Genomic DNA, 12,864 nt, shown 5'->3' with positions numbered 1-12,864 from the left:
ATTTACCTCTGTAAAGTTTCCTGGTAGAAGCTTTACGGAAAGATAAAGTATATGACTCTGCTACCATATTTCATGACCACTAGACTATTGATAATCATTATGATAATTATCTACTATGTAAATAATGCTGCATCTTCCTATTATCAGGCATTCCATATAATTTATGCTTGAACACTATGGCTTTATTATGTATGTTGAGTTTTTATTCGGACAAACTAATGTGTATTTTTTCTAAATTTGTGCTTGAATGTTATGACTTTATTATGTCTACAAATTTCTCATTCTGACAAACTAATGTGTTGTTTTCATATTTGTGCTCTAATGTTATGACTTTATTATGTCTGTCTAGTTTTTCATTCTGTTAACCACATGTATCTGGACCTTTTCTCCCTGGACTTCCGCTGAAAATGGGTACCTCATAAACCAGTCGGATCTTCCCGGTAAACAAATACCAAATAAATGATGGACAGGGGAAGAGAGCATATGTTGTCTGGCTATTAAAGGAAGTGCAGAAACCATGCTGTCATCTTTAGGTTTAAGATATCCAGGTGAATCATTCTCATTAGGAGAGACAGGAGGTCTGGAGTCAGATCCAGAATCCAAGGTTGACAGACTAGATGAGGCCAAAGAAAGGGGAACCAAATCTGTCTAACCCAGTAAGATGCAATGAGGCTGTCTCCGCTCTTCAATCAGGAAGCTTTCTGCAGACAATTGGGGATCAAGGGATAAGCATAAAGAAGACTGGGGGACTAATTGTGGAGTCCAGTGTCCATCGATGATTCCCCCAGTGGGGGGAACAGGGCAAAGAAAATGCTGCATTTGGTGTTTAGGGGAGAAGCAAAATGATTGCAGCAAGACTGGCTCCATTGATTGAAAATAATTTCTGCCACTTTGTGGTTGAGAGACCACTCGAGAGGTAGTAGAATGGACCTACTCAGCTTGTCTCCTATCACTTTGGACTTCCCTGGGATGTGCGTTGCTATCAGAAAGCAGTTGGAAAAGACCACCCATTGCCACACTCTGAGGGCTTCTTGGTACAAGGAGTAAGATCTAGTTCCTCTTTGTTTTTTTTTATGTACCAGACTACTGACGTATTGTCCGTCTGAATAGCAATCGTTCCTAAAGGGAGAGTGTCTTGAAATGCTAGCAACACTAAGAGCACTGCTTTCATTTCTAGGACACTGCATGTTGGCCTCTTCAGGGGACCAACTGCTGGGGACTGCTTTCCTCAGGAAGTGCCCCCCCATTTAATGTGCCATGGTCACTATGGCCTTGAGCTTAGGGAAAATGAAAGGACGGCCTTGAAGAACTTGATCTGATCGAATCCACCACCAAAGATACCCTCTGCATACAGAGTGATTTTTATTTCGACTGATATCCACTGATGAAGAATCAACCACTGAGTTGCTAGCATCCACTGAAAAATCCTCATGTGGAATCTCGCTAGAGGAACTAAGATTACAGCCACTGAAAGTGACCCTAGGGTTTGTGGAATCAATCATGCTGAAATTGTTGCACTGTAAATGATCTTCTTGACCTGGAATCTGATCGTATGTACTCTTGCAAGAGGAAGAGAAGCTGTTACTGATACCATGCTGAAAATTATTCCTATAAACTCCAGTATCTGAAAAGGTTCTGAGATCTGCTGTAATTTATGGTAATTCCTAGATGGCAGCAAGTTTAAGTACCTAATCTCTTGCTATTATGAGGAGATACCTGGTCAGGGTAGTAATGAGTCAGTTGTCTAAATAAGGAAAAACACAGAATCCCTGCAGTCCGAAGTGAGCTGCTACCACTGCCATGCATTTGGTGAACACCCTGGGGGGCTGTGGTGAGACCAAATGGCAGGGTTCCTGAACTGGTAATGACTGGCTCCCAGCTGGAAGCATAAGTACGTTCTGAACTGGCTGTTCATTTTTATGTGATTATACATGTCGTGAAGGTTTATCGAGCACATCCAGTCATCCTTTCCCAAAACACTGCAAAATGCACTGAACTGTGATCACCCGAAACTTTACATGTCAAACTGATTTGTTCAGGTTGCTGAGATCCAAACTTGGTCTCCAGTCCCATTTCCTTTGCCACTAAAAAGAATCTCGAGTAAGTTCCAGATTCTATCTGGTCTGATTGGGACCTCTTGGATGACTCTTTTTTTTCTAGCAGCTTTTGTATTTCTAGTGCTGCTGTTTTCCTCTGATTGGGAGGAACATCAGGAAATATGCATGAGAATGGAGGTGGAAGGGAAAAGGGAAATAAACAGCCTCTGGAAATAATCTTCTGCACCCACAAATCTTTTGTGATGTCCAGCCAGGCTCTCGGGTGCAAAGATAAATGACCCCCGATTTCCTCCAGAGAGGGACAATTGGGCCTCCTTTCAGGAGCATTGACAGGGTCTGTCAGAGAAAGAATCTCTATACCTTTGGTTTTGCGAACCACCTCTGCCATGTGGGTGGTGTCTTCCATTTGTGTTTTCCCCTCTGCCTCTGGGGGAACTATCTCAACATGGATCTTGGAAAGGACTGTGGGATTTTTTGAACCACATTTTTCATCCTCCTTGTTGGTTACTAGAGAAAGACCTTTGAGGGGCGGTCAAAAAACACACTCCCAATGCAGAGAGGGTCTTTCTATGCTGCTCGCAACTGGAGAGTGTGTTCTTCACTTTGGTGTCAAATAAAGAGGTTCCCTCAAAAGGAGCATTGAAGAAAGAGGACTTGAAGGGCTCCGCAAAGTCACACAAGTGCATCCAGGCATGCCTCCTAATGGAAGTGCCTGAAACCGCTGCCCTTGGGGTACCCTCAGCTGCATGACAGATAAGCCTCATGGATGAATTTGGAATGGACTGAAGGGTTGCCAACTATGAGACCACAGAAGCTTGAGTCTCAACAGTAGTGGTCCCAGAATGGGATGGAGTCTTGTAAAATGTGCTTGGTAGTTCAGCGATCTGAGGGCAAAAGTCCCTGATGCAAAGACATATTTCCCAAATCTGTCCAAAGCACTAGACTCTCTGTTAGGGGGACAGACAGTGGAAATCTGTTCTGAAAGTTCTTTCTTAGTGGACGCTGCCACAACCATGGCATCTACAGGTTCTCCCTTACTTCAAAACTCCCTTCCTGCAGGTGGTGCCAGAATCCAATCCAGTCCCCTATGGAGAGGTTCAATCAAGTCAGGCTCTTTCCACACCTGCTTACAGATCAAATCAATGTGCTTATCAGTGGGTGGAGTCACCCAGGAGGTAGAAATGCCATATCCAAATGCTTCCAGGAATACAGATTCCTTTGCAGAAGGATTATCAGAGGACCAGCCACCCCTATGTTTACGGATCTCTAGGATGTGTCCAAATGATACATCTTCGGGTGGTGATCTTGGGGATCCTTTCCCTTCATTGAAATTGGTATCTTCAGTGATAGATTTCTGTGGAGAATCCAAGTGTCTCCATTTGCGCTTTCTCTTCCAAGGTGCTTCTTCTTTGGGATACTCCAGAGAAGTATCAGAAGAGATGGTGATACCCTGCTGGGTAGCCTGGAGAGTTTGGGCTGGCTGTCTCAGTGGAGTCAAATGTTGAGGTTCAAGGCACAGAGACACAGGAAATCCTAAAGGGAGATTTGAAGGGGGAGAGACTGTTTGCCCTGCCAAAGTAGAGAAAACTCTCTCCACCACCTCAAAAGCAGAATGTCCAAGGGAGAAGAAAGCCGATGGAGCTGTGAAGCAACGCTTCTGCCCCATCTGTTCCATCTACCCCAAAGGCATTCCAACCAAGGTGGAGATTGGAACAGAGCTGTCCAATGCAGAGGCTCTGAGGGGCATAGATGGCTCCAACAACTTCAGATTCAACCTCAACACCTAGGATCTGACAAGGACACAACGGCTTGAGAGTCATCTGGCTCTGAACTCATCAGAGCCAGAGAACTCAGAAAAATCTTCAGACCCAGGGATAAAAATATCCTCAGAGCTGACCCAGACAGTCTTGGCAAACTTGGATCCAAGGACTCTGAAACAGACTGCAGAATCAGAAGCGGAGCCAAAAGTGTAGGGTTAGAGCAAACCAATGCTTCCTGTCACAAAGGGGTAGGAACCAGGAGAATCCCCAAATGCATCTGCTCCAAGAGAAATCCAGTCATCATCCTATCCACATAGGCTTTAGTGAGACTCCTGGAAAAATGAGAAGAGGCTAAAGAAGGAGATTCTGAATGCTGTCTTGCCAAGAAAAGAGAAGGAACTCTTGACAGCACCAGGTCAATGACCGGAGAATATTGAGTTCTTGGAAGGAGCTTTGGATTCAAAGAAGTTTTTGGAGATCCAGGAGCTGGCTTTGATAGGGAAGCCTTCGAATCCATCTTATGCTTCTTTTTTGAAGGTTCCATAGATGATTGCGTGGAAGATCTAGATGGTCTCAGAGACTTTCTTGAAATCTCCTTAGAAATAGTCTTAGTGTGTTGAGCCCCAGTAATTGCTTCAGAAAAGGCACAAGGTAACAAACCTTTTAATACTGACTTGTTCTTATGATCCGCAATAACTCAGGAATTAAAATTCTTACAAATAGAAGAATCTACATTCAGGTGGCCAGGCAATAAACACAAGTCATGTGTGTCTGACAGCGAAAACTTATGACCACATTTTTTACATTTCTTAAACCCCAAAGGGCCTTTTTCAGACATCTTAAAAAAATAAGAAGGAAGAAAAATAGAAAATATATATTTTTTTAAAATAAGGTCAGGAGAAAAAAGAGCAATGGAGGAAAAAGTTCCAATAATGGTACTCAAGAGTACACATAAAGTTTAAAGAAAGAGTTAAATAGAAAAAGGGAAAATAACTAAAAAAATATCAGCAACGACATATAGAAGGGATACACAAAAGTTTAAGAAAAAAATATATAATGAAAAATAGCCAAGAAAAATACACTTATCTGAAAATAAGCTCGACAGCTCAGATGACCACTTCTATTTCGCGAAAGTGGCAAATGCGATCTGTGGTATGTTAGGGGTTGGTGTATTGTGGGTAAGGGAGAAGCTCAAGAGCTTTATGGTCATCACAAGCTATAACAGCCCAGTCAGATCTGAGGATCGGATCCGAAACCAATTGGTGAAAAATGAAAGAAAATTGACATCAGATCACGTGCTGTGTTTCAGACGCCTGAGATTTCCTTCATCTCAAAAAAAAAAAAGTTTTGTCACAGTTATGCTTAACCTCATTTCAGCTAAAAAAATGTTTTCACTTCTGTTCATACATGAAACAGTCTTTTTTATTTGCTATTCATCTAAAGCAGTTAAGCTGACTGTGGTTACTATCTGTCAAGACAATAAACAAAACACATTTTTAAACTCTGCACTACATGCTAGAAACACAGGCTATTAAACCTGCATGAACCTCAATATATTTCTGGAACATGCAGCTAATCTAAAACTAAACTGTTCAGATAAAAACATTTTTCTTCCGAGAATACAGAAGGCTGCTAATCCAGTACTAAAATAATAATACTCACTTTGTTGCTAAAGAGACTACATAGGAATCTGTTCCATAAATTGTTGAAGACTTGTTTGCTTTTGTGTTTGCCAAACGAACCTTTGGGAAAAAAGTATACAATGTTTCAAGTCATCTGTGTTGTACCTACAGAGAAGCAGCAATACTTATTTTTTCCTGCATCCAAGAAAAGAGTACACTGGAAACAGCTTGCACATGCCATCATCTGTTAGTTATGTCTGAATGCTTACAAAAGTTACCTTTGAGAACAGAACACAACAGAGTATACAATAAAATAATGTAATGTTTTATTTTATTTTTATTTATTTTACATTAATAATACAAGGAAATTAGTGCAGGTCAGATGATGCTATTCTAACAACAAATAGATAATACTAACTATGTAATACAAATTATGTAATTAAAACATGAAAATAAAAATAATAATGTTTTTTTAATGTGATTTATGATTTGATAGATGTTAAATAAAATGCAAATATAGTTGAAAGATGAAAGTAGGTTAGTCTGGATTGGTACAAGAGCAGAGCCAGAAGTTATTCAGATGTGAAAAGGTTGTTCCATATTTTGCCAACTGAGTTGGAGCAGGTGTTTTGAGTTGTTGATAGATAATCTTGTTTGAGATGTGATTTTATTTAACTGGAAATGTGAAATGGTTTTATGCCCTTATCAGCAGTGACCTGGGCTAGAGGCAGATAAAAACAAATGCAGAGGTAGTCAAGACAATAACAGCACATCAAAAGCCAAATTATTACCATTTTCAAAACAGATGATCCGCTGTGGCGACCCCTAACGGGAGCAGCCGAAAGAAGAAGAAGCACTAGATATAGTTCCAGCATACTCATTATTATAACAAAGAAGTCTATAGATGCATACAAGTTAAAGTACTAGGTTGCAACAAAAAGAATTATGCAGCATACTTGTTAAACACTAGGTAAGATCAGGAAGTGATAAATATAAGAAGTTCTGCATACAAGGTCTAATATACGAGACACAGCAAAACCAAATAAAACAGATTATACTATAAACAGTGTTTAGCATTCAAAAAACATGCACACTAACTGTACAGCCCAATCAGTGAGTCCAATGTAAGTCAAGCATATCCCCACACAGAGTAGTTTGGCCACTGAAGTCTTCCTGATCGGACAGGCTTTCTATTAGAATATGCTGCATTAGTAAAACAATAAATTATTTCATGTGGAACAGGGCAGAGTAATGAGCAATAGCAATGATGTTCTCCAAAAGTCTGGACAGTTAAGACTTGTGCTTACTGGCAGTGTGATCAATTGCACTGGAGGCAACCATACCTCTCAACTATTTATAGTTTTGCAGAGCATCTCTGATTTCCTTCATAATTTTGTCCTGTCTGAAGTTATTTTGAAGAGATCAGTATTACAGATGTGTAAAAACAAAAGTTATGTTTTCACCATAAAGATAGATCCATGTTGTCTTCTTCTCAGGTTCAACCTTTGGGTTTTCGGATTCAACCTCAGTGCCTTTAGAAGCTGTGGATCCAGGAATCTGACTCCTCTCTACCCATAATCCCACTCTTTTTCCAAATACCTCAGACTGACTTTCCCACCTTAGTTGCTAACAAAGTCTGTTACTATCTCATAATTATAACACTAACTTATATACCAGAATATAACCTGAGGAAAACAACCAACTGAGATACTGTGTAGACGAGATTCCTGCTTAGTCCATTCAATCAAAGAAAAGCACTAGTTGAGAAAATTTAGAAGGGGGAGAGATGTTGAACTGGACATATCCAAATTTGTCCTTTTTGGCCAATGCAACCTTTGGGACAAATCCCCTAGCTGCCACAATTTTGGGAGGTATCAATGAAGGATATTACTGGGAATGGTGGAGCAGAAGGATATATGGGATCTTGACTGTACATCAGGTTTGTAATGAGAAATGAACATGTGAACTGTGGACCAAGTTGCTGCAGCACAGATTTCATCTATAGGAACTTTACGCATTAAGGCAGCAGACGTAGTCACTGACCTTGTTCACTGCTTTTGTTTTTTTTAGTTAAAAGAGAGTCTCAATTTTGTGTATACAAAGGCTACTGAGTCTGGCAGCCACCTTCACAGGGTGACATTAGAAGCATAATGGCCTAGCTTGGCTTTAGAAAAGGCTACACAAACAGCTGATCAGATTTTCTGAAATATTTAGCCCTACATAAATAAAATCTAAGGTGTCTGTAGATATCCAAAAGAAATAGTGTATTTTCATCGTTAGAAAATCTTGTTTGATTAATGTTCATTTTGGATGCCAATTTTGGGATGAACGTAGGCTTTGTTCTCAAAGAAACCCTACCCTTATTGAAAATCAGATAAAAAAGTTTACAAGGAAGTGCTTGTAATTCTGAAATCCTTTTAGCTGAAGTGATGGCTACCAAAAAATAGTCTTTCATGAAATATACTTTAAGTCTGCAGAAGCTGCTTGTTCAAAAGATGGTTTTGTTAATTCCTGAAGCATGATAGTTATGTCTCATGGAGGAATAGAATCCCTTATGGGAGGTCTCGATAAGAAAGTTCTCTTTTAAAAGGCCTTTGAAATATTTAGAGATGCTACAGCTGTCTGACTGTGTCTAATATAGAAAATGGAAATACCGGCTAGTTGCACTTTGATTTTTGAAAAGTTGCATCTTTTTTGTGGAAAAGGTTTGATAAGAAGTTTAAAATGGAAGGAAGTGGAGATGAAAAGGAATCTATCCCCATTCACAGCCATCCAGGTAGAGAACCCCTTACATTTGCTAAGGTAAACTTTTCTGGTACTCAATTTTTCAGAGGCTAACAAAATATTAACCACTTGAGTGGAAAGTTTGGCATCTCTGGTCACTGTTAAAACTGGGGAGAAACCATGCGGTTAGTTGCAATGTTTCTGGATGTGGGTGAGGCTACCTGACTGGGTAAGTCAGAAGGTCTGGATGGTTGTTCAGTGTCCAGGGAGGACATAGTAGATAACACCAGGTGAAGGGGAGCCCAGCTGCTAGGGCTAGAAAGGAGCAATGAAGATTACTTTGGTCTTGCACCTTCTTGCAAATTTTGTTGTCAAAGAAAGAGGGAAAGGCATATAGAAGACCTGGGGTGAAATGTGGACAAGAGCATCTCTCAGTGACTGACCCTGTGGAGAGATTAGGGTGAAGTAATTACTACTTTTGTAGTTTAGGCAAAAAGTAAAATTTCATAGCATGGTTGACCCCAGTGGTTGAAGATTTGATTCATTACTGCTTGACTGTGTGACCACTGTTGGGGCAGGAGGACAGATCTGCTCAAATTTGTCCTCCAACAAACTGGAAGTCCTCAGAAAATGCTCTGCTACGAGAAAGAAATGGAAATACATTGCTCACTGCAACACTCTCATGGCTTCTCGGCAACAACGATACAAGTGGGTTCCACCTTGCTTGTTGATGTACCAGACTACTGACATGATGTTTGACTGGATGAAGATCCTCCCTGGGGAGAGAGTCCTGGAAAACCTGCATTGTTTGGAGAACTGCCCTCGTCTCCAGCCCACTGATGTGGAGAGTGGTCTCTGTGTTTGACCAGGAACCTTGAACCATCTTCCCTTTGAAAAGCCCAATCCCCCACCCCAAAAGGGAAGCATCTGCAGTTACTATGGCCATGGGAGGATGGGGAGAAAAGGGTCAAACTTTTATGAGAGCTATGGAGTTCAACCAGCATGTGATATGAGACTTGTACAAGAAAGTAAGATGAACCTGTGCATGAAAAGGATGGAGGAAGTGGAAACATTAAACAGAAAGGGTCCAATGAAGAACTCTCATGTAGTATTTGGCTAGGGGGAACTAATGTTACTGTAGAAGCCACCAGTCCTACCAATCGAAGGATGAGTCTTGCAGATGGTGAGGGGTGTTGAATTTGCAAGGATGCCTGATACTGCGATACAATCCTAGACTCTGGGAGAGTAGCTATCTGGTTTCTCATGTTCAAGTGGCATTCAATTGCTTATGGAGTGGTTGACTATAAACCCCAAATGCTGAAGAAGCTGGAGCAAGAAGTCCCCTTTGCTGAAGCAGGAGATCACTGGTTGGTGCAGTGAGGAGCCAATCATTCAACTATGGGAACACCAGGAACCCTACAAGTCTGAGACACACTGCAATTACTGCCATGTATTTGGTGAACATTCAGGGGGCTGTACAGAGACCTAAGGGAAGTGCCTGAATTGGCAATAATAGGCTCCCAGCCAGAAATGGAGAAATCTCTGACTGCCTTGAAATCCTGATGTGGTAGTAGGCATCCTGAAGACCTGTACAGCACATCCACTCATCCTTCCTCCAAAGAGATAGAATGGACTGAAATGCGGCCATCCAGACCTTTAACTGTTTCACAAACTGATTGAGATGACTAAGTCCAAAATTTGCCAATGGTCCTCTGTCTTTTTTGGAACTAAAAAGAACTTGGAATAGACTCTGGATACCAAATGGTTTTGCCGGGTTTAATTTCTCCAAGTCTTTTGGGTTTCTAATATCACGACAGGAGTGGACCCCATTCCTAAGTCAAAGTATGATTAAAGTTTGTTTAATTAGTATTGTTTCAATCTTTGATGTTAGTCAAAATGCTCTTTGCAGCACCAGCAATGTGCCTAGAATTTACTTTTTCTGCAAATAATATGAAGTTGCATGTATAGGTAGCACATCTAAATAAGACTGTAATTTCTTTTTTTATGAGACACACTGCTCCTACTACTATTGGAACTGTCTGTGTATCCTTCTTCCACAGTACCCTTATTTCTGCCTGCAAATCCTGGTATGTTATAACTTTGTGTCTCTCTGTAAGTAAGACACTGTATCACTAGGTATAGCAATTTCAATGGTCAGTGCTACTTTTACCACCTTTTCATGGACTGCTATATCTGGTTTTCTCACATCTCTTGTTTGAACTGTCGGTAATGGGTAATTCCATGTGATATAAACTTCATCTTTCTCTATAATGCTTTGTGACTCATGTTTCCAATACTTCTCAACTACTTCAATATTCCAGTGTTTGCACAATCCCCAAGGCAACAGTCTTGCCATATTATTATGGCTGTCAATACATGCTCCTTCTGCCATTAGTGTATTGCACCCAACAACAAGATGTGTGACCGTTTACTTTTCTGTTTTACAGAACCTGCATTTGTCTATTTCTCCCACATGTTCAATGGACTTTGTAAACCAATGTGTACGTAGTCCACTATCCTTGGCCGCTAATATTAACTTTTCATATTTTGATTTAAATTCATCTCTTCTTAACCATTCCTGCATCACAAGAATAGATATGAGATTGTTTCAGGAGTTTTCTATACTTGCAGCTATATTTAAGCCTTTCCCACATTTCTTGCCTTCTCATCTGATCTTTCTCCTTATATTCTTTCTTTCATTTTTTCACACATTCAGTTGCTGCCTGATTTTTGCCTACTTCTGGTATGGTTTCCATTCCCAGTGCACACAGACATGCGTCTGCTAAACTCAGCAGGGAAGTCATTAAGATTTGTTCTCTTCATGTTTCAAAACTTTCACTATGTTTAGATCTGGTGAAATCAGTAGATATGCATGTAGTCCTATGATTGCAAATCTGTATGTGTAATTAATTAATTAATTAATTAATTAATTAATTAATTAATTAATTAATTTAATGAATTCGTTAATAGTATTATATTAATCTAATTTCAAGGAAGTCTGTACCTCCTTTAGAATGAAGAATATACAATATTGGTATACACTGATTTTTATATGTCATTTAATAAACACAAAGCATTTTTTTTTATTTTTCTGTCCAACTAATCCAGTACAGTTTGGGCTAGTCAGTCACCTCAAGTTTGAACAGGAAATCAAATTGGTTTTTAGCTTGGACTTTGTTCATAGATGTCAGGGCTGTTTTTAGTATTAATTTTAGTCATCTAAAATATTTCTTACTGAGTTATGTTAGCAATTTGCTCATGTTTTATTGATCCTTCATCAGTTTCCATATATTTGTACACTCCTCCTTGCTTAAGTTCCTTTATATCACATTCCTGCCCCAGACTGACATTTTCTTGATGCTGCTACTTTCCTGCTTTTGCACATTTTAACAAGCCCAAATGACATTCTTAAATCATCTGAGAAAATTTTGACCACTTCCATTTGTGCTTTCAGCTCCTCATCTGATGAACTATACAGTTTTAAATCATCCACAAAAAGAAAATGAGAAGTCTTTACACTTTGTTGTTGTATGGGTGCCAAATTGTAATCATGAACTATTTTGTTAAGTAGACCACTTACTGTGTTAAGGGCAAGACAAAACAGCAGCTGTAACAGAGTCACCCTGGAATATCCCCCTTTGAATTTTTATCCCTGGAATAATAATTCGTCCTTTATCATGGCTTAGCTACATAGTGATTTATCACTGTTCCATGGTCATTTTAATGTAATTGATAACACATGGTGTATCTTATACACCTGTAAGCACTCCTTTATCAGTGAATGTGAGATGCTGTTAAATGCTTTTTTCTACTCTATCCATACAACACTTAGATTCTTCCTCTTTTTACAATTCTCCATTATGATTTTATTTAACAAATGATCCTTTGTTTCATATGACTTTCTTTTGCCAGCCTTTTGATTTATTGCTATAGTTGAGTGTTTGTCTAAATGACTATAAACTCTATCAGCATCAATTCCAGTATACGGTTTATACACTGTCAGAAGGGAAGCTATTGGTCTATAGTTTTTAGTCTTTTTTTTTATTGTTTCACAAACTGATTGTGATGACTGAGGTCTGAAAATGGCCATAGGTCCCCTGTCTTTTTTGGAACTAAAAAGAACCTGCAATAGACTCCAGATTCTAAATGGTCTGTGAGGACCTGTTGATAATACTTTTTTAACAGCCTTAAACTTCTGCTGTTGCAGATTCCATCTGATAGGGTGGTAATGCGGGAATCAGACTTTTCTTTAAGGAAGGGGAAGCAACAGGAATTATATAGCCTCTAGTGACTATCCACAGCACCCATGTGTCTGAAGTCATAGCCCACCAGGCTTGAGAGTGCAGGGTTAAGCTCTCCCAAATGCCTTCAGAGTGCAACAGTCTGACAATAATTTAGAAGGTCTGGAAGGATTTCTCTGATAAAGGACAGTGAAATATTTGATTCTGCAGTCTGTCTCTGCCTCTAGGGAAATGTCCATTGAAATTTGTTCCACCTCTGCCTCGGGAGGGCCCATATGCAGGAGGTTGAGCCCTTGAGACTCTCTGAACCACATCTTCTTGCTACTTCTCTGATTTCTGGAAAAGGTTCTTCAAGAGATGGAGAAGAGGAGTCCAATGGCAAGAGTTTCCTTAACATTTAGTCCAAAATGTTTGGAGCCATCAAGAAGGGTGTTAAGGAAGGATGTCTTGAAGCCTTCTG

The 12,864-nt window shown here is 39.8% G+C and overlaps 1 protein-coding gene across 2 annotated transcripts in view; it reads right to left on the bottom strand.

The window, feature by feature from the left end:
- The window catches only part of IFT172 (intraflagellar transport 172), a 3,348,311-nt gene that overhangs the window by 2,896,035 nt on the left and 439,412 nt on the right, over positions 1-12,864 (bottom strand). For both annotated transcript variants that reach the window (XM_044075467.1, XM_044075468.1), the window contains exon 6: positions 5,480-5,559. In XM_044075467.1, coding sequence (XP_043931402.1) covers positions 5,480-5,559 — 80 coding nt within the window. The remainder of the gene's footprint in view (positions 1-5,479; positions 5,560-12,864) is intronic.

Source organism: Protopterus annectens, chromosome 6.part1, assembly GCF_019279795.1.
Source record: "Protopterus annectens isolate FY-2018-M chromosome 6.part1, PAN1.0, whole genome shotgun sequence".
In the NCBI taxonomy this organism is placed as follows: Eukaryota; Metazoa; Chordata; order Ceratodontiformes; family Protopteridae; genus Protopterus; species Protopterus annectens.
Note: the sequence above shows the minus strand (reverse complement) of the source record. Positions and strands in the feature narration are given on the sequence as shown.